Raw genomic sequence first — 27,658 nt, forward strand, 5'->3', positions numbered from 1 at the left:
TAATAAATAAAACAGCAAATGCCAAACCGCAAACATGCAACGGTTCACTGTAGTTACTCATAAAAAAATCGTTTTGTTGGAAAACTACATTTTTTAAAAATTTTACTTTGTTAAAAAAAAGACAACTTGTACTGTAAGCAAGCAAGTTAAAGTTAGCTGCTAACTAGCACAAGGCCAAACATTGAAAATTAGCAATTAGCTGCTAATATCCGCATGTCGATTTGTTTTTCTAGGGCTTACTTAGGATGTGTTATGTGTTTTGTTTGGTAATATATTGACAATAATAGTTACTAATAAAAAATGTTAAGTTGTATTGGAAGCAAAAATAGCTAAAGTTAGCTGCTAACTAGCACACAGCCATAATCTGAAAGCTAGCCATTAGCAGCTAATATCAGCGTGTCCATTTGTTTCTAGCCCATAATTAGCACTCATTTTAGGTGTTTTGTTTGGTGAAATAGATAAATGATAATAGTTTCTAATAAAAAAAAAAAATGTACATTGTACAGCAAGTTTGTGTACATTTAATGTTAGGACATTTTGAGTTGCACTTTACAAAACTGCTCTTGATTTATGACAATTTCGCATGTATTGATGGATGTCACATTTACAACTTGAAATCTTTCCCCACAACTTCTTACACAGTTGGGCTGCTGTGATACAAGTTTTATCTTAAAATCACGTCTTAAAGTGCAAAAAGACTGCAATAAATAATTCCTGTACATCTCCTTTCAGTGTGTTCCCGCTAAGATCAGTTGGAGTGAGTAGAGTTTGAGTAGTACTTAGTGTTCTTCTGTTTAAAAACTCTACTATTAGAGCTACACTGAAAAGAAGAAAAATGCTCTTTTTTTTTTTAGATCAGTCACAATCTTGTGAGAATTAAATTGTATATTTTAGGGATTGAAATCATAAAATTGCAGTCATATTTTCTACATTAGTCATTTATGAAAATGTGTATTTTTGAGAATTATTCTAGTTGTATTTTTTTTTAGATAAAAAGTTGTATATCTTCAACTTTATTATTGTACTCTTACGATTTTGATATTGAAAATATGACAAAGTTGCATATTTTAAAGATTCCATTTGTAATAATACTAGAGCAGTCGTAGACTTAAGATAGCATATATTTTATAAAAGTTGAAGGGGAAAAAATATATATTTTTGAGTCAAAATTAATGTAATTTTACAGGTATTGAGTCAAATATTTTAAAGATTAAAATAGCAATCCCTTTGTAAAATTACAATTAAAAAGAATATTTTCTATTAAATACAGTGTACAACTTTATTCTCTGTACATCTTTTTTCTTTTCAGCGTAGCCCTAAAACCGCGTTGTTAAAACAAACATGTATCCCACAATTTTTTTTTAAAACAGTTCTAGCCCACAAACAAAATGATTTCTCATTTACATTTGGGATTTAAAAAAAAAAAATAATTTAAATTAAAAAAGAAAAACCGGTCAAAATGTGGAGCTACATTAGGGTTTGGTCTTAGTGCTGCGGTCTCCTTCCAGCCAGTATTCTTCACTCTGCATCTCGGTGAGTCTGGAGACTGTCCTCTGGAAGGCAAACATCTCCTCTTCACCACTAAAGATGGACAGACCGCTGGCCTCTTCCTGTCAAGACAGTGAGTCGGTGTGGTCGTCACAGCGATCAATTGTAATGCCATAGCCTCCGAAAACAACAGGAAAATACATATTTTTTTTGCGTTTTGCACTTTTACTAAATGTTGGTTAAGGTTGCGATTGTGAAAATGCTTCTTAGACGAATATCTTCATTTATTGCAAGTTCAAAAAAAGATCACGGGTAAAAGGTGCAAAATAACATTCATATAGTCTGATATAAATAAATTGCAGTAGTTTTTCCCAAGAACAACAACTTTGAAAGGTCGATCTTATTGATATTGGTCTTCACTAATTTAGCCCTAGAACCAGTTTAATACCGGGGCTAATTTTAGTGACATATTGTGAAAGTGGGCATAAAAATAAAGCAAAGTGATCTTCATCTCCTACTCTTTTGAGTCCCAGGTCATCCATGAGGATGTGGCTCTCGTCGTGGCCGTGGTCGCCCTCGAGGACGAAGACTTCCTCCAGCGGGTGATCGGCCAGGATCACCACACGCACCTGAAACAGCGCACGGGTGAACATTTAAAAAAAAAAAATTTTTAATGATTGTATCCCAACAGTTGTTGAGTCCTGGAGTTCCTGCCCACCCATCACGGATGAAATTAAACCAAGTCAATCATTACTTATCTGACTATTTCTGAAAATGTGTCTGTGAGCGAGCCTTTCTGCACTTCTGCCCCACCTATGGACGGCCAGTGGGGCTACTTGACATTACCAATTCCACATGAGTTTCTCAGCCCATGACTTGGCGGCTACGCAGGGCTATGATCCAGAGCCACTTCCATGCGACAGCTGGAGGGACAACGGACTACACTGTCTGAAACACGCCAAAGCCAAAAGGTAAAGAGAGCTTCTCATAGGCGGGACGTACTCGATTGCCCGGTGAATTGCTCGATTTGTCTGCTGCATGCGTCACATGAACTAATCCGCACGGTACTTGACCAGTGTAATTCGGTGAGCAAAATAGAATCTATGCGGTCACATTTGGTAGTCCCTTTTTTTTTTTTTTTTTTTTTGGAAGATTCAAGCACACTCCGAGAGCTGCCCAGTCATCATGGTAACTAAATCCATACTCGCATGAGACCGATCCGCCCTTAAAATGAGCCAGTTTCACCATGGCAAGAAATGCGCTGTCAATATGTGTCTATACATCTTGAGCCATGGGGTATTTTGACGAAAGCATGCCACAAACGCTAAGACACCTGGGAACCGTTTGAAATTGTGGGGTGCCTAATATCTCTCCTTTAACCGCCAAAAGAAAGGAGAGGGGTAAAAGCCAACCTTTTGGTCGTAGAGCGTGTCCACCAGCGTGATGAGTCGCCGGGCTTGTGTTTTCTTGTTGAGCGTCAGCAGCGGGACGTGGCGGATGAAGACGGTATCAAACAGACGGGAGATCTCCAGGTAGTCGCTGGCCCCTAGGGGCTGAAACCATCAATAGCTCGGTCACACACAGATCCTGCAAAATTGCTGCTTTGTGGATGTCATAGGTCAAGAGTGTTTTTGACGCAATATATATATTAAAAAAAATGTCATGAAATGTTCTTTGAACAAAACTTTTTTTATTATGTCAAACCAAATTTTAACGGGATTTGCGTTAGGAGACTGTTCATGCTTGCGCTAACGAGCATAACTACCGGTTGATGACGTGGTAGTTTGAAACCGAACTTTGTTAAAAAAAAAAAATAATTCTTTTCTTCAGGGATGGTCTGTTTGGACAAAGGTTCAATGCATGCATGCCATTTGTTTAACAAATATGATGTATGTAAACACAAACAAAGCCTAAACATCGGATATTGTCATCGTCGGCTCTGTGGTGACATCTCGCGTTAAACAAAAGACCCTGTAGACGTTTAAAGTTCATACAGGTGCTTTGTCCCATTTCTATTCCGCCATATTTACCTGTGCCGGGAGGAAGTGCTTTCACCTGTTCCCCCCCCCCCCCCCCCTATAGCCTGAGGGTCTAGAATTCCCCTGCGATGAACGGGGGTTCACTGTATATTAGATTATTGTTCTTATGTTGACTGTTCTTCCTTTTTCGCCATTGGGATTTGGGGAAAAAAACTCCTATTAATCTCCTAGATGGTATTCAATGTGGCGGCTGTCCATTTATGTGTATTGATTACGTGACAGATTTACCCTGTCACACAGCTCCTCAAATGTGCAGTCCAAGATGGTCCCGCACGCTTTGTTCAGACACACTTTCCTGTTGTGCACGTTAAGGACTCTTGGCCGCGTTACTGTGGAGTACATATAACTATTACTACACAATAATGCTAAGAATGAAAATATGACGATTAAAAACTAAGGATTTACTGTCATTCTGCTTGAAGGCCAGCTCGTCAAAAAGCTTGTCAAGCCTCTCTTCTGCATCAGCCTCACTGGAACTGATGTGAACATAACAATAATTGGCAGGAAGAATAATAATAAAACATTAACAAAAAAAAAAAAAAAAAAAACGTTTCATGATGCATGGACGTCTTACAGGAAGTAAAGTTTCCCTGCAGAGGGTCTGTTCCTCTTGCGGTAGTCAATCCCTGAGTCCAGACGAAGAGTTTGGCAATATTTCTGTCCAATATTTAGATGGGGTGAGCGGTGTCAGATTGAATTATTTGGCATTTGGGCTTTAAAATGTTTTTATTTTTTTAAAGTCTTACCTGCAACACGGCAATAAAAGGCACGAAGTTGACCCTTTGCAGCCCGTTTTTATACAAGTCTGAAAGAGGGAGGACCATTCATTTACATTTGAAAAAAAATTTCATTTAATGGCGTTACAATTCCTAATTTTCAATTTGCTTTAATTCCCGACTTAATTTAATGCAGTTTCTAACTGAATGAAATGTATTTGTTTAATTAACAATTTAATTACATTCATAATTTAAATGAATCTAATTTCATATTGAAATTAATATAATTTATTGTAATCATAATTATATCTAATATCCAATTTAATCAAATTTGTCCAATTTAATTTCATCTGTATGATTTCAGTTAATTCCTAATTTAATGTAATTTGATGTCATTTAATTTGTAATGTAATTTTGTTCCTGATTTAATTTAATTCTTAATTTAACAGATGGATGATAATCTAATATTCGGAATTTAACATTTTCATTTCTAAAAGACTAAAATCCAATTTAAAATGTTATCTAATTTCAAATTTGACTTAATTCTTAATTGTATTTGATGTAATTTCCAATTACATTTAATTCTTCCCGCCATGTACCTTAGTCGATTAACCACAAAATTAGGAACAGCTCAGCGTGATGCAATGACGTTGTACACCACTGCGAACTACAACAATAATAATGATATTGGTACATTTAATTAAGTACATTTTGTAATACAGCCCCTGTATTGGCTCTGTGCCTAATGTCGGGTTCACTACCTTCCTCGTGTCGACTCACTTCTCACCTTCAGGGATGCGATTGGACGTGGCCACGACCACCACGCCATGGAGAAACAGGTTCTCAAACAGCTGCTTGAGAATCATGGCGTCGGCGATGTCCGTCACCTGGAACGACGTCGCAACATGGTGAGACATACATCGTGCGATAATCGGCATCGCCATCACGTTAATCAAGGCGTCGTCGTTACCTGAAACTCATCGAAGCACAGTAGGCAAGCTTCCTCGCTGATCTCCTCGGCAACCGGGGCGATGGGGTCGTAAGATTTGGCCATCTTGCCCGCTTTTCTCTTTGGCAAACTCTGCTTAAGGCGATGGATCCCTGCACGGTCACACGCGATATGACTTGATGTAGCGACAATCCGTATGCAGTCGCGACAACATTGCTAGAAAACCAGCTAGGACACGTTACCATATCTCTCCATGTTGTGATAATAGGGGTGGGAATTAAAGAGTAGTGTCGTACGACATTTTGCCAACGACACCGATAATATCGCAACACAGCGATTTCTTGATAATTTGAAGACAATCTTGAGCCACTATGTACGTAGAGCTGCACAATATGAACTTTATCGACAACAACATGATGATGACACATTACGATATATTTTCCCAAAGATGGTACAGTGATTACTTGATAACCGGCAGTTTGGGAAGAGAATTAACTTGCAATACGATATTTTGCCAATAATACCAATCTTGCGAAACATAGATTACGTGATGATCGAGCTATTGGAAGAAAAATATCCAAGTTACGACATGATATCTAATGCAATCACAAACTAACTCATGATACGATACTGCAATACTTGCCAACGATATGGACAACATAACGATACATTGCGAAATTTCCCTAAAGACGATACAGCAGTTACGCAATAATTGATGGGCAGTTGTGGAGGAAAACCGTTCACGACGCATCCCGATATCTAACCAAGATAAAAGGATTATAATTCAAACATGCGATACAATATCGCAATATTATGCCAAAGACGATGCAGCAATTACGTGATAATCTACAGTATTGCACGAAAACCACGTACGATGCGTCATGATATCGTAACAGCTACGATACACATCCGATACGATATTGCAAAATATTTGCCAACAATATCACAAGACGTCACAGTATCCGACTAAAATAAGTAATTAGTACAATAAATAGCAATAGGGAATTGATATTGTACCAAAATTGATAACTAGGACGATACATCAGGATAATGGGTATTCTGTCCCACCTCGAATATAATAAAAGCAAACTCACGTTTGTGTACGTCCAACATGAACCCGTGGAAGTGGACCCTCTTTTTCTTTTCCGTCTCCACGTGCGAGTAGAACATGTCCATGACCATGGTTTTACCCGTGCCTGAAATAATCATCACACGTCTCTCTTGGTATCAATTAAAACCTTTAAATGACGCTATGGGCATGTGTATTCCTTACCCACGTCACCGTAAATGTAGTAACCCTTGGGAGGCTTCGGCTTGGTGAAAAACTACGAGAAAAAGGGGAAATGTGAACAAATCCACCGCATTAGAATGATTCAGCTTGATCTTGTCATGTATTGTTTTCTCTTTCGGTACAATGTCGATTCAGAACGGTCAAATATCATATTATGACTATCCAATATCATGACGACAACTTTTACCTTTTAATCCGAATCTTGGTATCATAACTAGGGGTGGAAATCACAATGTATTATGATGCAATATCACAATATTCTCACACTGATAACGATTCTATTCTGCAAAAATAAACATACTATAGGAAGATATATTATGATATCCAAATATGTAATAAAGGTACATAATAATATTATAATAATTTATTACAATGGACAACCTTAATAATCATTATCATATTAATAATCAACATTGTTGGCAAAATATGCAATATCGTATTACAACGTGTCTCCAACTATGGCCTTTATTCCTTCGGATTTTTAATCAATTTGGGTTTTGAAAAAACTATTCAAATATTCTATGAGTGCACCTTTTGGAAAATGGACGTGGGCGTGTTGCTGTACCCGCGTAGCGTCTTGTGCAGCTGGTCCAGTCTGAGCATCACAGCTCTCTGGTGCTCGTCCTCCCGCAAGGTCCCGTCCCGGATCAGCCTGCTGTAGTGATCCAGGGGGCCGCTCGTCTCGGCCCGCGCCTCACGCCGGGCCTCCGCCGCGTAGCCTTCTCGTACATCAACAACAACATGGCGAGATCAGACATTGTTACAGTTTAGTTTGAGAGATTAAAAAAATAAATAAATAAATATATATATATATATATGAAAACTGTCTCGTTTTTAAAAAAATAATTTAAAGTGGAAAACCAGCGTGACAAGTGTAAAAATAAGCCCAAGGTAAATTTTTGATACTCATTATATGAGAGCTGGTTTACTCCTGAAAAAAATGCATACTGTTAATGTGTATGGAGAGTTGCTGCTGTATCATGACTGCCATCGTTCCTCTTTTGCTGCGGCTCAACATTTAAATAACCTCTCTCAGATTTGACGGTGGAGTCACAGACTCCAAAAAAAGAGCTGTGCTTTATTTTTTTCCACAAATGTTGGCATGAAATTGTGTTAAAATGTACAAAACTGTGAAATTGAATCCTGCCCGAACGGGAGCGCAGCGCCCCTAAACCTCTGACCGTGGACTCGCCCCTGGTAGGCCTGGCGTAAAGGTAAGAAGTTTTGAGAAAAAGAAACACTCAAGTAAAGTGCAGCTACTTGGGGAAAAACAACAACAACAACAACAACAACAACAAAACACTACCTAAGTCGAGTAACTAAACATCTCGAGTACCTCTAGTTAGTTGCCACCACTGTTGCAAAGATGCTAGCGACGTACACGTTTGGAAGAATGTGACCGTTTTGGGACAAGGAGCAAAAAATAAAAATAAATGTTTAGCGAGTGACAGCTGACCGAACACGAAAAGTTAAGTACGCAAGCACATTGACTTAATGTAGAAACGATAACCCTTATTTTGACTATATGTGTGATTTGCCTCAAGTTGGATCACTTTGCTTTGACGTGTTCAGATTGGCTAATTAGTCGGATGCACGCAAAAGAAGCACAGAATTGCTCAAAAAAAAAAAAAAACTCACCAATAAATCGTCTCACCTCGTCTGCGACACGATATTAAGGTTTTGAGCAGTTTGCTGGAGGAATGTTGCCCTCTCCGTAGCAAAGTGCAGCCCAGGGAGGCTGGAGGTGACATCTTGGAAGACAGCGGCATCCACACCGCCATCTTGATTTCAACCAACTTTATGGACAAAGTGACTGGCAACAAAATACTGCAGTTTGTTTTTGTGACCGACAGAGGGAGACAATTCTTCCGTAAGGAAAGTCCATTAAATACATGGTTTTCATTTCAAATGATATTTTAATAAAATGAAAATATATTTTAAAAAAACAAAAACAACCAGTAACTATTTTCATATTATACAAGTCAAAGTTTTGCACTTTCAAATGCCATTGAATAAGGAGCTGTGTCCAAACGTGATTGGTAGTGTATATTTTTTATAACTGAGTAATCCGAATTATTATTTATATTGATCTTTCTTTTGAACTGATGATGAAGTGAAAAGCTGAAAAGTATGCTGCCATCCAAGCAAAGTCTTTTTCAGAGATGTCCCTGCCTGTTTCAGCAAGACAATACCACGCGTTGCACATGTTACAACGTCGGGGCTTCACAGTACAAGAGTGCGAGTCCAAACCTGCCTCCCATTGAAAATGTGTGGCACATTATGAAGCGCAAAATACAAAAACGGAGGCCTCGGACTGTTGAGCAACTGACGTTGTGCATTAAGCAAAAATGGGAAAGAATTGCACCTATAAAGCTTCAAGAATTGGTCTCAGCGGTTCCCAAACGCTATTGAGTGTTGTTAAAAGGAAAGTTGATGTAACACAGTGGTAAACATGACCCTGTCCCAGCTTTTTTAGAACATGTTACAGGCCTCCAATTCAAAATGAGTGAATATTTGCCCAAAAACAATCAAGTTTATCAGTTTGAACATTAAGTATCTTGTCTCTTTAGGGTATTCAATTGAAAATAGGTCGAAAGAGATTAGCAAATCATTGTATTCTGTTGTTATTTCCATTTTTACACAACGTCCCAACTTCATTCCAATTGGGGTTTGTAGATTGAAGAAAAACAGCCACATTAATTCCTCACGGAGGCAATTATTGTGCACTCCTAATAATAAGTAGTTTAGCATTCGAGCGCCATATATGGATGCGCATCCTCCTGTCGTGTAACGTCAGTGCAGGAACGAGTGCAATTTCACCTCCACATCAATGAGCAGCAGACAAACATGGGAGGCTTACAGGCTTGTTACCATGACAACAGAGGAACCCCATCACCACTACCACGACCAGAGGCTCTCTCTCTCTCGCTCTCTCTCTCTCTCTCTCTCTCTCTCTCTCTCTCTCTCCCCCCCCCCCCCTCTCTCTCTCACTTTGTCTGCCTGTCAGCACACGCGCAGCAGCAGCAGCAGCGTTCCATCCGCCTTTAAACGGGAAGACGAGCGAGGCGCGTCGGGACCCCTCCTGCTTGTCTGCATCGGGGGCGGTGAGCGTTTACATTCTTTATCAACGGACGTCTCCTACGCGGGTTAAAAGATGGACGCCGTCGTGGGCGGTAATCGTACGTAGCCATGGTGAAGACAACCCGCCCCCCCCCCCTTTAAAAAAAAAAAAAAAAAAACCTCCCATCCTTTGACTGCTGAATGCAATAGTCCAATGAGAGCCGGCGGTAACATTAAACGAGAGGTGATGATACAAGGAGGGTGATTTTGTTATGTTAGTTATACGGGAAGAAACCATGTAATAGACACAATTTCTTCTTCTTGGGTGCACATTCTCATCAGCTGGATTTTAAAATGTTCTTTCTTTTTTTTTTTTTTTTTTTTTTTTTTTGCCAGCTCCACATGAGTGTACCCGCAGCGACGGTGCAGCAGCGAGCAGACGGCAACGACGACGGTGGTGAAATGCAATCGGCCGCGGTGGCGCCGTCCTCCTTCATGCCGTGCCAGTCGGGCAAGATTCCGGGCAGGAAGCGAGGCAGACCCCCGCTCCGCAGCGTGCCCAAGATGGATTTCGCCAACCTCTACGCCGACTCGCTGCCGCCGCTCAAGGTGCCGAAGAAGAGGGGGAGGAAGCCGGGATTCAAGGTCAGGATGGGGCGGCGAAGGGGGGCGTGGCTACCAGGGGTACCTTGAAGTTCTAATTTGTTCCATGGCCACGCTCGTTGAAATGATTGGAAATGTCCCCGGAAATCCCACTATAATTTCTTGTGAAGTTTTAAATAAAGAGCACAGTATTGTGAAATTTAAATGTAAACGCATAATCCAAGAGGATGTTCAGAACTAAAGTGTAATGAACTCATGTACTACCACGGACGTTTATTTTCACAAATTCGAATTCAAGCGTTTACTGCCACCGACGAATACATTCGTCAAGTACGTTTTTCGATGAGTCGGCGTGGCGGAGGGTTTGCTCGTCTGAGAAATTCAGGTTGGTAAACCACTGTAGTGCTAACAGATCCCTGTAGGTGGTGGCATTGCATTACTTTGGAATAGCAGATGTCAAGATTAGGTGGTGAATCTCAGCTTGTCGCGTCGGTTATGAGGGAGAGAAATGCCGACACGTCGGGCATCGGACAGGTGACGGGGTTTATGCATGTAAAAATGTCGCCGAAGTTCAACTCTGGCCACGTGGTGAGTCGACGTCTCTCACAGCGCATTTCTTAGTTGTGTATCTGTAAATAAATTCGGATTTTTTTTGCCATCAAAAGCCCTTTCTTTTTTGTTGTTTTATAGTTTGAGGTGTCACAAAAGCAAAACATATTTAGCGGCAAAGTCACTGTACTGCTTGACAGGTTTCTTTTCTCCGCTTTTTTGGCCAGAACCCGGTGTTTTTGGTGAGCGTCTGGTGCTTATCTTGTCATCGAACACATTCTGTGGGTCTTGAACGTAAGCTTTACCTTGGGAAAAGTCAGTTCCGCCTCACGCAATCCATCGTTGTGGTTTTAGAAGCAACAGATACTTGAATAGGAATGGTGGCGCAACACATGTAGACAGATTCTATAACGATACTCGTAGGCATATATTCTCTATCCTCCGTGAAAAATAACTCATATTACATCATCTTACTGAGTCACTTAGAGTAGTAGTAGATGACAAACTACTGTTCTTCTTCATTTGTGTCTGTATTATATTGCCTCCGGGGCACAATGAATTTTATTGCAGCATTAAATCATGATGCTCAATCTCTATTTTTATGAAGCGGAATATCATCGAGTGCTATTTCCGCACAAAACAATCAAGTTGTAAAGGTATGCCCGCCTAAACAAATGGTTTTGACTGCATTTTCTTCTTCTTCTTCTGCAGCTGAAACCCAGGATGGTGATGACGCCGTTAGCCATCTCGCCGCCTAGCAGCACCCCCGAACCCGACATGAGCTCCATCCCTCAGGACGCCGCCACGGTCCCCCACTCGGCCACGCCGCAGGTGCTCACAGGTAGGATGGTAGAAGTCGCCATAAAAACTCATGAACGCAGCTGGCAAGTATCATGTCAAGGCAACCGGAGGCGCTACAGAATAATGCTTAAAAGCGGCTGTTGTAGCCAATCACAAGTCACGTAGGCCTGGGGGATATGGCCTGAAATGTTTTCTTATTTTTCACAGAAATCGTATTTCTGATTTCAATTGTCTTTTTCCCCGTTGATTATCGAAAAGCAAATGACAATGTTATTCTTCAAAACAACATCAAAGACACCTCCCCCCCACCCCAATAACTTAAAAAAAAGCCAAAGAACAAGCCAAACACTATTTCATGCAGGGTTGAGCAAACTTTGGTACTCTAATAAATAACCAAACTATTTAAAAAGATAAATACATTGTTATTATGAATAATTAACCAATTACTTAATAAAATAAATGTAAAGATGTGAAATATATATTTTAAATGATTTATTTTAACAAAAGAATACTAATTATTCCTCGTTTGTTATTTATCACTAATTTAACTATAACCTATATTTATCAACTAATTATTTAGTCAAATAAATACATTTTCCAATGTATGTCAAATTGTTTTTCTTAATAATATAATATTTATTATTTGTTTTTTTACCAGAACACTTATAAATTAATCAAGCAATTTTTTTTAAATGTAAATATGTAAAAAAAAAATCATTCTTTTGAAATGCTATTTTGTATAAATAATTTAACATAAATTAATTAACCAATTATTTATTGATATATTGTTGACTGTATATGTAAGTTGTGTTATTATTTACAATTAATTATTCAATGAGATAAATAAATATATATATATATATATATTTTTTTGAATTCACTGTAAGAATTCTCCGAATTGTTGCTTCTTGCCACTTGGTGTGCTGCGTTCAGTGTGCATCTACATCAACAAGCAGGCCAACACGGGCCCCAACCTGGACCGGAAGAAGATCCAGCAGCTGCCCGACCACTTCGGACCCGACCGGCCGTCGGTGGTGCTGCAGCAGGCCGTGCAGGGCTGCATCGACAGCGCCTTCCAGCAGAAGACGGTCTTCGCGCTGCTCACGCAGGGATACGGGGGAGAGAAGATATCGGGTAGCTTTTCACACATTGCAGTCTACGCGTAGCTTTATCCACAGCCGCCATTCATTTGGCTTAGCTTTCGTTCGACTGACTATGTGGGCAACCCCATAGCTTTATCCAGAGTCTCCATTTGTCTGCGTTACGGACAATGTAGACCAGTGGTTCTCAACGTGTGCTACAGGTGCACCCTCTAGTGGTATGAAAAACAATCACTGAATAAACATTTCAAAGTGAGCATAATATTACACTACATGTGTTGGGCTGAAGCAGGATCACCTTTCTTGGCCAAGTGCGTTGAAAACACACACAGAATTTGTAAGGTAGTTGGATGTCACTCTAGTACTACAGCAAACAAGACATTTTGGCAAAATATACATTTTAGGACATAAAAACAAGTACGGCGACTCGGCGAGTCAATGCGCCATGTAAGGCTACGAGTAACGCGCTAACGCTGATCCAATGACATCGATGCAAATGAAGCAGAGCGTCGTCAAGCGACGACGCTGACGAAGTCTAATTGTGTGCGTTTGAACCGCAGCCACGTTTGACGGCAAGCAGCACCTCCTGAGCCTGCCTGTGGTGAACAGCATCGACTACGTGCTGCGCTTCCTCAAGAAGCTTTGTCGCAGCCTGCACTGCGAGAACCTGTTCAGCGACCAGCCCATCAGCCAACGGGCCTCCTACCGCTCCGACGGTAAAACAGCAATCCCTCTCTCTACCGCGGTTACTGCTACCTACCGTGGTGCCGCTAATATAACACAGATTGTTTTTTTTTTTTTTTTTTTTTTGCGGAACATCTCTATTAGTCTACTGTGGCAATCCCAGCTATATCGTGGATGTACATATTTCTTCACAAATCGATACTATTGGTCTTGACCCACGTCGTCTTATTTTTTTTACGCATTATTCAATTACATAAATAACGAATAAGTAAATTCATCTTGAAAAAATGTCTGTTCATTTCATTTTGAACCCGTTTGCATCTCGCCCCCAGGGGAAACGTCTCTGGGCGAGGATTGCCGCCACGGGCAGGCGGAGGGGAAGCGCTACCCGGCGGCAGAGCACAGGGAGTCCGCGTTCAGCTCCATCAGCTCCACATCATACTCGTCTTCGCCAAAGTCCTCTTACGGTTTCCGCGCGTCGCAGCAGCTGCCAAACGCCAGGCGGTCGTCGGGCAGCACCAACGCCTTCACGGAAAGCAACAGGACAGGTGAGGTCACAGGGCGGTACACCCTGGACTGGTCGCCAGCCAATCAGTTAAAAAAAAAACAACAACAACAAAAAAATTTTAAACACAAAAATCAAATATATTGAACTTAAAAATAAAATACAACTGAATTGTACTAGCAATGATTCTTTCGCATACCACTAGAGGGAGCTGTATCACACTTTGAGAATCCCTGATCTCATGAGCTGAATCAAAAAATCAGACCTCCGCCACGGCGAAAGATTCCTGAATCTGTCAGACGTTCCTGGCCCTGCTGTTCCCCTCCAGTCCTGTGAAGTGCTAGTGTCACACCAAATGACACAGTGGCAAGCTTTTCCCCCCTATAGCACCATCTATTGGATCAGCTTGGTCACTGTGCCTCAAAAGTGAAGAAACATCTCAATCAATTGCCCATTGTGCACCTTTATCTGGATCTGCACCAAAATGTGCTTTCTATAGAAATTATGAACCCACTCACTCACTTATTAACTCTAACTCAGTAACTAACTTTCTAACTCACTGACTCACTACCTACCAACCTAACTTAATTACCACCTACTGTAAGTCATTCGCCAACTAGTGACCTAACTTCATTTTTAACTAACTAAGCAACTGACTGAATGAATTCTATTGAACCCTTTTAAAAGGAGGCTACGCCGCACAGGAGTCCAAGGCCCCGTCCCCCGGCAAGGATCCGTCCACGTGGAGCGTGGACGACGTGGTGTGGTTCGTCAGGGACGCCGACGCCAACGCCCTCGGACCTCACGCCGACGTCTTCAGGAAACACGTGAGCCCAGGCCCCTTGCGGCTTATATTCTTTATCCTCTGCGAGGAGTTGAGATGTCTATACTGTACAGACATCCATGTACAGCAGCGTTGTGTTTTTCCTCATTAAAATACACATTACAATTCAATGCAGGAACGGATTAATGCCATTTCCATTTATTTCAATGGGAAAAGATGATTTGAGATGCAAGTGTTTTCAGTAACGGAACTTATGAAACTTGTATCTCAAGGCACCACAGTATTTTTATTGCTGACAACTGTCAAAACGGGTCAAATTTGACCTGAAAAATATGCGAGGGTTCAAGAACAGCCATACGTAGTCCCCGAGCCATACTTGACCCACCGCTGAGCTGCCTGATGTTACCCCCTTACTTCCGCCCCCTGCAGGAGATCGACGGTAACGCCCTGCTGCTGCTGAAAAGTGACATGATCATGAAGTACCTTGGCCTAAAGCTGGGGCCCGCCCTCAAGCTCTGTTACCACATCGACAAGCTCAAGCAAAGCAAGTTCTAGGATCATCGCGCCCGATTGGTCCGTTTACAGGAACTAACTTTAAAAAAACAAACAAACAAACAAACAGGCACAATAGGCTCAGTGTGTAGCTGATGATTGGGTCGAATCGAGGCCAAACCAACAAATGACTGTTAAAGACCCTGTAAAGGTCCATGTTTTGTTTCTAAATACATGAAGTATGTTTGATGATAAGTGCTGAAAACATATGCAAAGACTGAGAACAATTTATTACTGAATTGCTGAGATTAAACTTGCGTTAAACTCTTTTTCACCATCTCAGTTGTCCGGATGTTTGGGGCGGGGTTACAAACAAGCCCAAAGACACACAAGGGCTTTCTGGCATTAGTCGGCTCTCCCTGAATAGACAGTCACTTAAAAAAAATTAATAAAAAGATTAGCCGACTTTGTTTTGTTCAATTTCTTGTTCATTTTAATGCCTCATACAATGCAAACGACAAAATATAACTTATTCCAAAATAATTTGTCCTATTTGGCATGCTTAAGTTGAATTGCATTCTTAGTGCTTTTGGTTATTATCAAGAAAAACCATGGGAAATGGCTCGATCTCAGCTCTTGAATTAAACTATTATGAGCTATTTTTGTTCTCATTATTATATTTGTCCAAATGAATGTACCTTTAGTTGTACCGGCCTTTAAAAATGAACAAAACACTGAAGAAACAATTGTGGGATAATATGTTTTTTTGTAGTGGCTATATACTGTAAGTATATATTGGACGGCTCCACTGCAAATTGGCCGGCGACTAGCGGCTAGTAGCTACCAGAAGGAGCAGCACAATCTCCATTCAACTGAAGTAAAATGTATGACAAAAACAGTTGAAATATTTCATTGGGGAAAGATGATTTGAGATAGGAGTGGTAGGAATTACAAGCGGGGATAATGGAATGAATTCAACTCGTTTTGTCAAGGCAGCACGAATGCTATTTTATTATTAAAATAAACAATTTTACGTACACATTTGAAGTGTTTTTGGCTCAATGGTCTATTTTTCAATATGTCCCCTTGAGCACAAAAATGTTCCCGCCGCTGCGCTACATGTAGATTGATTTCTTATAAAAACCTGCATTGAAAAGTATTTAATTTAAAGATCTTTTGATACGAATATTTTTTTCTTGGGCAACATCTCCACTCAATTAGCCCGTTTTCTCAAACTTGGTATAAAAGTACTGTATAATCCCAAGGAAGCATAGTAATATATATATATATATATATATATATATATATATATATATATATATATATATATATATACTTACATATACATGTATACAGTATGTGTGGAAATGTTTCAATATACTCAAAGTGTCACAAACGTCGCCATTTTGGAAGAGCTATCTTTATCAGTGTTGACGCATACAAGGACGCTTTGTGATTTGTGATGGTGGGACATCGAGGAACTATAAATAATATGTAATAATCCTGTATGTGAGTATTAAATCAAGACATGTCAGCTACTAATTTTGTGTGTGTGTTTGTTTCAATGTTTTTTTTTAAAATTCTCTTGTATGTAGGAAGTGGAACGTACGCTTTTCCAGGTTACGAACCGAGCGCCATGAACTAGTTTGCTGGCTGGTGGAAGAATACGTGGTCACGCGGCCCAAAACGGCATGTTCACCTACTCTTGTTCATTGGATTGTTTTATATTTAGATTAATTATATTATTATATTTATTATTTCCCAATATTTTGTTTCTATTGTATTTGTTGTCATATTTTGTTTTCTAATTGTGTATTTTTTTCTAATATTTGTCATAGTATTTTTTTATTATTTTGTAATACTTTTGTATTCCTTTCTAATATTTTTATTTTTTTTCCTCTGTTTTCATATTCATTTCATGGTCATTTGGTCTCATATTTTATAACATTTTCTAATATTTTGGTATTTATTTCTAATATTTTTATATTGTTTTCCATTATTTGTGTAATTAGATTTTTATTTGCCCTGTAATATTTTTGCATAGTTTTCATAATACGTTTGTCATTTATTTTGTATAATCTGAATATTTTGGGACAAATTTATTGATTCCATGATTCGTTTATTTTCAATCTAATATTTTCACATTTTTCATAATATTTTTCTTTTAGTTTGTATTATTTTGGTATTTTTTCTAATATATATATTTTCCTTTTTTGATTTGATTTGGTTTGATTTTTTTTGGGAGAGATGGGGGTTGCCCCTGCCACAGAAGGGTACCTGTGATGATAACCATAGAACAGGGAACGGAACATACAAAGACAGAAGAGGATCTGACGGCTTGGTACAATATGAGCAATACAATTTGATGAACTATCACGCTAAATGCGCAAATGAACGTTATGGAGCGGATGCTAACGTATATAGCGTTCAGCGCCTAATGACAAACGGCACAAAATTTGTTGCGACAACAAATTTTGCCTGCCAATAAACACTTGTATATCATACGGCCACTAAGTGACAGTATTGCGCTGCAAACACCTTGTTCCCTCTCCATTAGGTGTCTTCAAAAAGGTGAGTAGTTTTACTTTATTTTAGATTCATTATAGAGTGGTTACTCTCTCTTTTTACTTTTGTGTAGAGTTTAGAATACAGCTCAGAATATTTCTTAAAACATGGTCTGTGTTGGGACCTATGATGATAACCATAGAATGGGAAGTGGAACACACGAGTTTGTATTTTCTTTTTCAAATATTTCTATTTTTCCTCGGATATGTATATCTAATATTTTTGTTAGTCTTTTTCCAATATTTGTTTTTTAATCTGTTTTATTCTTGTCTTTTGTATTAGTCCTTTATATCATAATGTTGTTTTCATTTTTCGTTTTCCCCCCTCATATTTAGTTTTATTATCGAATATATGTGTAAGTTTAATATAGTCTTTTTTTCAGATATTTGGATTTTTCATGTAAAATTTGTCTCATACAGTATTTTCAATTATTGTCACAATTTATCGTAATTATTATTCTTTGTTTTTTTAATTCAAAAAACCTTTTTCACATTTAATATTTTCAAAAAATATTTTTCATATTCATTCATTTATTGTAATGTATTTTTTTTGTCATTTTTGCCCACCCACCCCAAAAAAATCCAGTTTTATATTTTTTGTCCGTTATTTGTACTTCCCATCTGTTTTAGTCTCATATTTTGTATTATAATTTGTATATAGTTGTCGTAATATTGCTACTTGTTTTTATAAAATATTTTACCTTTTTTTTTAAAATTTACATCTAGTATTTTTTTTTAACTGTATTTTCTTCGTTTCACATTTAGCATTTTAATGTGATCTATTGTTTTCGATGTTTTGATGTTGTACTACGTGCGCAATGACAATGATGGTGCGTTTGCGTGCACACGGCAGGTGGAGGTGCATGCTCGCGACGCGCGCTCCAGTCGAGTCCGTCAGTCCAGTGCGCGAGGCTGTGATGCGTTCAGGCTCCTGCGGCGCATCCGAGAAACGACAACGCTCCTGCGCCTCCTGATCGGGACTTGAACATCGAGAAGAACAGCGTCGCACCGTCGTCATCGGCAGCCGGTTCCTTGCGAAGGAAGCATTGCGCACCTCCCTGCCGCCACCACCTCCTCACTCACCCCTCCTCCTCCTCCTCCTCCTCCTCCACCTTCTCCTCAGCCTCGCCGCCACCGGAGGGGAGTTTTTCCCGTGTACTTTGCAGGGAGAAGAACAACACGATAGCAGTGCTACAAGGTAAGCCGCCCGGTTATTTCATTGTGTTGTGGACATCCCGCCCCCCCCCCCCTCTTTACAATTGCGCATTTTTGCGTCCTGCAGCCTCGTCATGATGTATGACAAATATGCGCAACCCCCCCACCCCCCTTTATCACTGCGTCGTTTCCATCGGAATGCGGCAGCGTTTCGTCAATCACGAGCGAGCCCCATTATTTTCGCTTTCTCTTGGGCCTGTGTGCGCATAGCGTGCACATCATCACCATCATCATCACCATCCACGACCACCCTCCCTCCCTCGTAGCCCCCACGCCCCCCCCCCCCCCCCAACGTCAAAACAGCCGCACAGTTGCGTGATGCGTTCCCTGCATCCTCTTGCAAAGTGTTTTGTCCTTCAAGGTCATTCATTGGTTGCCTCGTTGGAAGCTGCTGCAGGTTTCAAGCAGTGGATTATTCTGATCATTAGTTTTGTATTTTGAAAATATTTGCGGCGGAGGGCCCCGCGGGGGCTAGCCTGTGTGTTTGTCGGTGTGGTTCCGGTGCTTCTGGTGGTGGACCCACGCAATGTGGACCGTGTATGCAAATATGAGGGGGGAAAATAAATTAAAAAAAAAAAAAAAAAAGCTGCTGGATGCTTGCACTTGGCACATTCAGGCTGTGTGAATGGATCAATGATGCCTCATTGGCCGCTCTAAATGACATCTAGACCGGCCCATGTTTGAGCTTTAGGCCCGGTACATACATAAAGACAATCGGGCTGGTTTTGTCCAGATTCTGCCCCTTCCAGATTATTTTACGTTTTATAGGTTTATCCAATAAGATTTTCTTTTCGTCTGATGTGTGTTAAGAGTGGATTTGTCCCGATTTTAGGGTCAGAAGCAGGTGGGGGCCAACAATTTGAAATGATGAACGCGTCCAGTATTTGCGACCAAAACTCCATTTGTGTGCGGTGGAGGCCGACTTCTCCCGAGTCATGACTCCGTAAACTGTGTGACGTGAAACGGGATGTAGCCAATCAAAGAAGCACCCTTACCGAGGAACACGTTGGCGGTCGTAAACAAAAACAACCATGTATTACGTAAGAGTATAAAAGTAGAAGTATACAAGTGGGTAACAGGGATGGCAAGAAGTATTTTCCAAAGCGAGTTGTTTTTCAGGAACATTCTTCGGGAACACTCGGTGAAGATCGGCGCATACCCGAGTTCGAAATCGGAACAAAATCTTTATTTGTGTGGTGTCCTGGGTTGAGATCGTCGTTGCACACCACACACAATACAAGTAAAACTGGTTGATATCGATTTTTTTACCTTTATGGGTGGGGTCCGTCACGGATAAAAAGATATATATTTTAAGATTTGAAAAATCCTTGTGTGTGTACCAGGCCTTAGTATTGTAGTAAATTCTGAGGCTGGAGGTTCATATTGGATGCATTCGGGCTCTGTGGATCAGGAATCGATAGCAGACTTTAATGTGGGGAATGCCGTATTGGCCGTATTCTACCTCTTTGGATATCAAATTCAAATAAAATCGGATGCTACCACTTCACACATTCTGCCGCCATGGATCGACGATGTGTCATTGGCCGTTCTACAGCATATAGACCGGCCCATGTTTGATCCAATGCGCTTTAATAGTGCAGCTCCATAACTTAGCTTAGCATAATTTATGTTGTCCTCACTGCTGCACTCACTAGCATCCATCGATGAAGCGGCTGAGTGACAGCGAGGATCCAGGTCAGTGCCACAGACTGGCACAAACAAGCTTGAGGCCCGAAATAGAAACATGAGCACCAGGGGGGAAACAATTCCACACTTTCGCCCTCCCGCCACCCCGAACATAAAAAAACAAACAGACAAAAAAAAAAAACGAAACAAAAACAGTGGAACACATTGATGCCAGTCTGTACCGGGATGCTGCTTGAATTTTCATTCATCTTTATAGTCAACTTTTTTTTAGGCTGCACAATACTCTTATGAAAGTGCTAAATGATATAAGATTGAACAGTCTCGGGAAAGCTGTCAGTTCTTGTTTTGTTGGATCTCAGTGTGGTGTTTGATACAGTAGCTCATAACATCCTGCTGAACAGGTTGGAAACGTGTGTAGGACTGAATGGAACAGTCCTTAAATGGCTCAGGTCCTACCTGCCCTGGAGGAAAGAAGTTATTTCGAAACCATTGGAAGTTTTCAATCTGATTGAATGGCAATGACATATGGGATCCCTCAAGGGTCCATTCTTGGTCCCCTTCTATTCAGCCTGCTCCCCTGAAATAAAATTCTTTAGAACGTTAAGGTTGATTATCATAGATATGCAGATGACACACAGTTACAGGTCAATGAATAAATAAATCACAACTACTACTACAGGTCGTTTTGAATCAAGGAATCAACAGGAGCCTTGGATGTTTCCTCTAAAAAGTGGATGAAAACCATAAAGCATTATTTTGGAATGAACCACGTTAAAATAGATAGATAGATTTTCGTACCTATGCAGCAGCAGCAGCAGCCATGGGAAAGCAGAACAGCAAGCTGACACCCGAGGTGATGGAGGACCTGGTGAAGAACACGGAGTTCAACGAGCACGAGCTGAAGCAGTGGTACAAGGGCTTCCTCAAAGACTGCCCCACAGGAAGACTCAACCTGGAGGAGTTCCAGCAGCTCTACGTCAAGGTGGGTCCACGACCCCATCCATCTACACATCCGTTTTCTTCTCGATCGCAGTGGTTCTCAAATCGGGGGTCTGCGAGCTGTATCTTGGGGGTCCGTGAAGTAATTTTCAATAAAATATTATGTCGTAAAAGTATATACCTATATATGAGGACCAATAAAACAAACGAAACCAGCGATTATGAAAGTGTGTTACATGGGCTCTCTCTATCCATCCATCCATCCATTTCCTGAGCCGCTTCTCCTCACAAGGGTCGCGGGAGTGCTGGAGCCTATCCCAGCTATCCTCGGGCAGGAGACGGGGTACACCCTGAACTGGTTGCCAGCCAATCTCAGGGCACACATAAACAGTGGCTCGCATTGTAGTAAAACAGTACTATAATGTAAAAACCCATTAAAAAAAAAACAATATTAGAGAGTACCGCCATATATTCGCAGTTCAGCATTCACCGATTTCTTGGGGGAACCCATCCTTCATTATTTGCTGAAATGTGATCGAGCCAAAGCCACGTCTAATATAAAAATATTGCTTTGGCGCCATCCGGTGGCACCTCTGGGCAATTACAAACCTTTAATTACAGTACTTACCGGTTTTCACCATTCGTGGCAGGGTGAATAGCAGTGCAACTTGATCTTGTAAAAAAAATACAACATTATTGTCGTAAGATTACAACATTACATCTTTGGTCTTTTAAAGATGATAACTTTTTTTCCTCTTGATAAAATACAACTATTCTCATAACATTTCAGCTATTTTTTTTCCTGAATTTGTTAATTGAAAAAAGGCAACTTTTTTCTTTTTTTTTTAAATTCCTGTGGCATTTAGGGTTGCACATAGTTATGTTCAATTGGCATTGGAATTATGTGGGGATCCTTGGAACATTTGTCCCCTGTAAGGGCTCCCCAAAAAGCTTGAAACCTGCTCTACAGTGCCCTCGTCCGTCTATTTCTCTTTGCAGTTCTTCCCGTACGGCGATGCCTCCAAGTTCGCGCAGCACGCCTTCCGCACCTTTGACAAGAACGGCGACGGCACCATCGACTTCCGAGAGTTCATCTGCGCGCTGTCCATCACGTCGCGCGGCAGCTTCGAGCAGAAGCTCAACTGGGCCTTCAACATGTACGACCTGGACGGAGACGGCAAGATCACCAGGGTGGAGATGCTGGAGATCATCGAGGTCGGTGGTGCTCTTCGATGCTCTTAAGAGTCCCACTGAAAAGTTTACAGTCAAACTAAATGAAAAAACAAAGACGCTCGCACGTTGTGTAATTAAGACGACCGCATAGCTTTGCCTTAGGAAAGTCCGCTCATCTTAATGCTGACAAGTAATGCAAAACACCATTGGCATGCTAACGGTTAGCATCTGTTTCTTTTTCTGGAGCGTTGGTTTCGAGTTCAGGAGTTTCTTCCTTTCTTCCTCTCAGCACAATTCTACGTGACATCACCTTGAAAGAGTATGTAGTTTAAAAACTGTGTGACATGGAGTACATGTCATTCACAATAAATAAATAAATACATTTAGGCTGTATTACAGGGAAAAACTGCAGCACGGGGTCCTGCACAGTCACCACAGATTGAGGTGGGGGATTATCAGGCAGAGTCTGACTGTCACGCTGCTGCACACCTGCACCGCAGAGGCGGGCGGGCGGAGGGTGGGGATTGGATGGCAGGACTGCAGTTCTATTGTATTACAGCACAGCCATCTTTACGCAAGCACAGGGGAGTCGATGGCATGTTCCAGTGTTTGTCCGTTTCAAGCGCGTTCCCCATATTTGCGGGCTTGTTGTGGCTCAGAAAAGTCAGAACTGCTTTTTTTTTTTTTTTCACAGTTTGATTTAGTCACAAGTCTGCGGGATGCTTTAAATAATAATAAAAAAAATGATATTTTGTCAAGTACTCGTAATCTTTTATTGTCATTTCTGAGGGCTGGACTTCTATTTTACAACTGCATATGTTTGTACTGAGTGTATGGTATAAACTCAGACTTTGAGACAACAAACGCAGGCTTTGCTAAACGGTTAGTATTCGCGATTAGCATTAGCGCGCTAGCGATCACTGTTTTAGGTCAAAACTACCATTCAGCTAACTCATAAATCATGTTTTATGTACATGACAAATGAAATCGTGTCTTAAAATCACTTACAGGCGCTCTTCTGATGTTTTTGGGCAAAGTTTGTCAGTGGCCCAACACTGCGTCCGTCTGCAATAAATGTCCGTGTGAAACATTGGTTCACATGGTGCAACCAGGTTCCAGGTGGAACGGGTTTTTTTTCGGGGGGGGGGGGGGGTTGTGGTCCCGGTGGACCTTCGAGACAAAAATTCTGCGTCGACCTATCTTTGAAGTCGACTTTGCTGAGTTATTAAATATTTTTTTATTTTTTAAAGAATATTTACTAATTCTATCTGACACTATGTGCCTACAGCGCTCGTATCCTAAGTTTGAGCTTTCAAGTCAAAGCAAACAATTGGCCAATATTTAGTCACTTGTATCTCAAGGCACCACTGTATTTATATAAAAAAATGAAAAGGTTTTCCTATTTCTGAATTGGAAGGTGTGTAAGATGACATAACAAAGTGCCACCCCCCCCTCAGGCCATCTACAAAATGGTGGGCACGGTGATCATGATGAAGATGAACGAGGACGGCCTGACACCGGCACAGCGGGTGGACAAAATCTTCAGCAAAATGGATAAGAACAACGACGACCAGATCTCGCTGGAAGAGTTCAAGGAGGCGGCCAAGAGCGACCCGTCCATCGTGCTGCTGTTGCAGTGTGACATGCAGAAGTGAAGCCCCCTCGCCCACGTGCCCCCTTCGTCCAAACGCCGCCTCTGCTCGCACCCCAAGCCCCCCATCGTCCCTGCCACCCTGCCTGCATCCGCACACACACACTGGACTGCTGTTTAAATGTCTCATTCCACAGGGGTAAAAAAAAAAAAAAAAAAAAAAAAGCTTGGACTCTTTTTCAATGGACTCGCTTCTTGTGGTCGTATGCATGAGAAATATGTCAAATATGCGGAATCATTTTGAATATAGCGATAAGATAATGCTACATTTCTATTTCAGAACATGTTGTTGTGCACCGTAAACCCTCCGCGCACAAACACACGCGTGCGCGTTCATCCAGCTTGTAAATGGATGAAGTCAAACACCCGGGTACTTTGTGACACGTCCCACGAGTAGCCGCCATATTCTTATTTGGGGAACGCATTCACGGCGCGGAGCCAGTTATAGTATTTGACTCGGGTGTTTGAGTTTGGTGTTTTAGGACAACTCATTCGACTTTGCAGCGATGCTCCACCCACATGCAATGAATTTTCTTTTCTTTTTTTCTCGCAATTTAGCACCCATTCATCGGGTACAGATTGATCTCATTTGGTAGCAATTGAACAAAATCTCGAGGAGGAATTTGTTTTTCAAGCCCCTACTGCAATAGCAAGTCCATCTTTGAAGGCCAAATTGATGCTAAAATGTCCGTTTCAAATCAAAAACGGCAGACTTACTTTCTCCTTTCGGGCATGGCTTCTTATGACTTTTTTTTGTGGGCCAACCAAAGTTCTTGTTACTCTTCCAAACTGCGTAAATGGGCCGAATTTTCAAGACGTTTGGTCAAGCGTTTTGCGTTTATATCATGTAATTTCAACATCATGCTTCGCCAACACGTTATGACGTCAACTCTAAATTCTCACAACTTAACATCGGGCATCTGTCTGGTATATGCGTGTCAAATTTGGTAGCAATAGCACCAAATCTGGTGGAGAAGAACATCTTCCCAGGACCCCCGGAAATGGGCAAATTGACCAAACAGAAATGCGGGACTTCCTGTTTCTTTCCTGGCTTTACTTCTTGACACTTTTTTGTGTGTGTGTGGGTTTACTTATGATAGACAGGCCGGCTACTTTTAATATATTAAATGTCGCTAAGTGAAGCTGACTTCGGGGGCTGAGTTTTCAAGACATTCTGTCAAGCGTTTTTATGGCGAGCCATCCCACTTTTTCCAACCTGCTTCGCCCACACACATGGAGGAAAACAAAAAATAGTTGATCCATCAGCTTCGTGTACGTGGTTCTAATTTGGTATCAATGAGACCAAATCTCTAGACGTTTGTCTTTGAAGGGCCCCTGGGAAAAGGCCAAAATGAGCTTAAAATAGTGGCTTGGAACCAAAATGGCAGACATCCTGTGTCTTTTTGGGGATGGGTTTTTGTAGAATTTTTTATTTTGTATTTTTTTTGTGGGTCGACTCATGATGGACACACCAACGGAATTTCACGTTGCTAAGTGAAACTTGTATTTCGGGGGCTGAGTTTACAACAAAATTCCACGGAGTGCTCCCCAGCCCATTTAGTCCCCCCCCCCACATACCAATATGGCGGCTCACACGTGACGTCACGCCGACTTCTTCCATGAGTGGAGCACTGCCTTTTGGACACGTGTTCCCACCAGGCAGCCTTGCCGCGCAAGTTGTTCACCGCTGCAACTACTGTACTGCTTCCAGTAATCGTAAAGAAAACAATAACTTGATGATAATAATTGTAATGATACTGTAAGTGTCTCTGCCAGCCAGGCTTGTCGAGCTCGGGGACGGTAGAGAAATGCTCGCTCACGACAGAAAAAGTATTGCATGCATATATTACGTGTCAGAAAAAAAGAAAAAAATAAGAATCTATTACCTTTTTATTAATTTAATTTTTTTGCATCTTAAGTGGTTATAAAAGAGGAAACCCTCTTGCGCATCATTTGGTATTGTTGCATGGGATGTACAGTGTCAGCTCACCTGGGAGCATGCTTCCCTCCGCATTGATTCACGCGCTCATATTTCTGTTGGATTAGTATTTGTTTTCATTGATTTCATATTTGACTGCTACGAAGGAGCATTAGGGCCACACAAAAATAAATATCCTATAAGCACGAAGTCATATATATTTTTTAATTTTACCAGAGTAAAGCTGTATTTCTCAGACCAAGTCTTAAAAGTCTGTCTTTTTCTCAGAAAAAAAAAAATTATTCTGGAAAAATTATTATCTTTATTTTTGTCTGAAAACATGATGCTTTTTCTTGAATAAAATTTGACTATAGTCATCGGCCTAAGACTTTAACCTTTGAAAATATGAGTATTTTCTTAAATAAAATTGTAATTTATTTTCATAAATCTACAACAGTTTTCCTGATAAAGTACAGCTTTTTTCTCTTGAAATAAATAGTGCTTCTCCTAGAAAATAAAAACAAATTTCTTTGATTTTTCCCTTCTTTTTTTCTTGAAAAAGATGACTCTTCTTGAAAACATACGACTTTACTCTCATAGGATTACTTTTTTCTCCCTGAAAAAAAGCTCTGACATCATTTCTGTAACATCAAACTTTTTTCTCCAAATAAATGTTTTCCGTGGAAAATATTAGTTTTTTTTTTCTTTGAAAATAATTTTCTTTCTTGAAAAATATGACCTTGTTCTTGAAAATATATGGAGTGTTGTTTAGTCTAGAAAAGAAGTCGTATTATACTTTAAAAAATGATTGCTTTCTTCTCATTGTATAATTATGTCATTTTCTTTTCAGTGTGGCCCTAATTCGTACTCCTTCGTCAATTGCACACACACACACACACGCACACAATAATGACACACGATTGGCTGCCTATTTGATTTGTTTACACACTACATATTGACATGTTTACAAAGAGCACCGCTATAATAATTCAACGATCTCCATGCTGAGAGCTTCCTAATGAAAGGGACTCATATTCCAAAACAGCAGCAGCAGCAGCAGCAAAAAAAAAAAAAAGTTTACTGGACACACTGCATTCCAACATTGAAATTGTTTTCAATTGTGAGCTTTTGTTTTGCTTTTTGAATCTGTCTTTCCGGCACATTAGGCATCCCTGTTCCCAGGCTATGCAAGTGTGGACTGAGTGTCTGCTTTGTGAGTCCTCATGTCCAATGGTGGACGCAGCAGAAGAGCTCCCAAACCCCCCCCATAATAATCTCGATTATTATTATTATTTCACTGTCTGTACACAATTCAGTCTATCCCGACACCACGTGGAGATCTTTAATGTCAAGTAAATGTTTCTATCAAATATTAAAAACTCATGATACAAGTGATTGTATATTCTTTTATACATGTGGCATGTGTTGCACCCCTTAAACAAAACAAAAAAATAGTTCTGAGTTCTCTTGTGATTAAAATCAATACACCA

At 40.6% G+C, this 27,658-nt stretch overlaps 3 protein-coding genes across 7 annotated transcripts; 2 read left to right on the top strand and 1 right to left on the bottom strand.

The window, feature by feature from the left end:
- Positions 1 to 455: 455 nt before the first annotated feature.
- On the bottom strand, positions 456 to 8,279 carry afg1la (AFG1 like ATPase a). 2 transcript variants are annotated; one of them, XM_061696623.1, is made up of 13 exons: positions 8,138 to 8,279; positions 7,015 to 7,202; positions 6,466 to 6,517; positions 6,287 to 6,388; positions 5,214 to 5,344; positions 5,031 to 5,130; positions 4,274 to 4,332; positions 4,102 to 4,184; positions 3,933 to 4,003; positions 3,756 to 3,856; positions 2,901 to 3,041; positions 2,007 to 2,117; positions 456 to 1,610 (listed from the first exon to the last, which is right to left on the bottom strand). In XM_061696623.1, exons 1-13 carry the CDS (start codon positions 8,262 to 8,264, stop codon positions 1,473 to 1,475), a joined length of 1,404 nt encoding a protein of 467 aa, XP_061552607.1. In that variant the 5' UTR covers positions 8,265 to 8,279; the 3' UTR covers positions 456 to 1,472. The 2 variants fall into 2 exon arrangements, with proteins under 2 accessions (XP_061552607.1, XP_061552608.1); XM_061696624.1 differs by having other exon boundaries at positions 457 to 1,610; positions 8,122 to 8,231.
- A 1,208-nt stretch (positions 8,280 to 9,487) lies between these two features.
- LOC133412885 (sex comb on midleg-like protein 4) lies at positions 9,488 to 16,582 on the top strand. Of its 2 annotated transcripts, none has more exons than XM_061696626.1 (8): positions 9,488 to 9,587; positions 9,940 to 10,188; positions 11,407 to 11,536; positions 12,430 to 12,630; positions 13,157 to 13,312; positions 13,613 to 13,828; positions 14,473 to 14,612; positions 14,999 to 16,582. In XM_061696626.1, the coding sequence occupies exons 2-8, from the start codon at positions 9,946 to 9,948 to the stop codon at positions 15,122 to 15,124; spliced, it is 1,212 nt and encodes a 403-aa protein (XP_061552610.1). In that variant the 5' UTR covers positions 9,488 to 9,587; positions 9,940 to 9,945; the 3' UTR covers positions 15,125 to 16,582. The 2 variants fall into 2 exon arrangements, with proteins under 2 accessions (XP_061552610.1, XP_061552609.1); XM_061696625.1 differs by lacking the exon at positions 9,488 to 9,587 and adding an exon at positions 9,754 to 9,787.
- Positions 16,583 to 18,547: 1,965 nt separating this feature from the next.
- Positions 18,548 to 27,627, top strand: vsnl1b (visinin-like 1b). Of its 3 annotated transcripts, none has more exons than XM_061696841.1 (4): positions 18,548 to 18,823; positions 21,276 to 21,469; positions 22,426 to 22,641; positions 24,057 to 27,627. In XM_061696841.1, the coding sequence occupies exons 2-4, from the start codon at positions 21,308 to 21,310 to the stop codon at positions 24,252 to 24,254; spliced, it is 576 nt and encodes a 191-aa protein (XP_061552825.1). In that variant the 5' UTR covers positions 18,548 to 18,823; positions 21,276 to 21,307; the 3' UTR covers positions 24,255 to 27,627. The 3 variants fall into 3 exon arrangements, with proteins under 3 accessions (XP_061552825.1, XP_061552823.1, XP_061552824.1); XM_061696839.1 differs by having other exon boundaries at positions 18,743 to 18,823; positions 21,294 to 21,469; XM_061696840.1 differs by having other exon boundaries at positions 18,744 to 18,823; positions 21,297 to 21,469.
- Positions 27,628 to 27,658: the final 31 nt, after the last annotated feature.

This window comes from Phycodurus eques, chromosome 14 (assembly GCF_024500275.1).
Source record: "Phycodurus eques isolate BA_2022a chromosome 14, UOR_Pequ_1.1, whole genome shotgun sequence".
Classification (NCBI taxonomy): domain Eukaryota; kingdom Metazoa; phylum Chordata; class Actinopteri; order Syngnathiformes; family Syngnathidae; genus Phycodurus; species Phycodurus eques.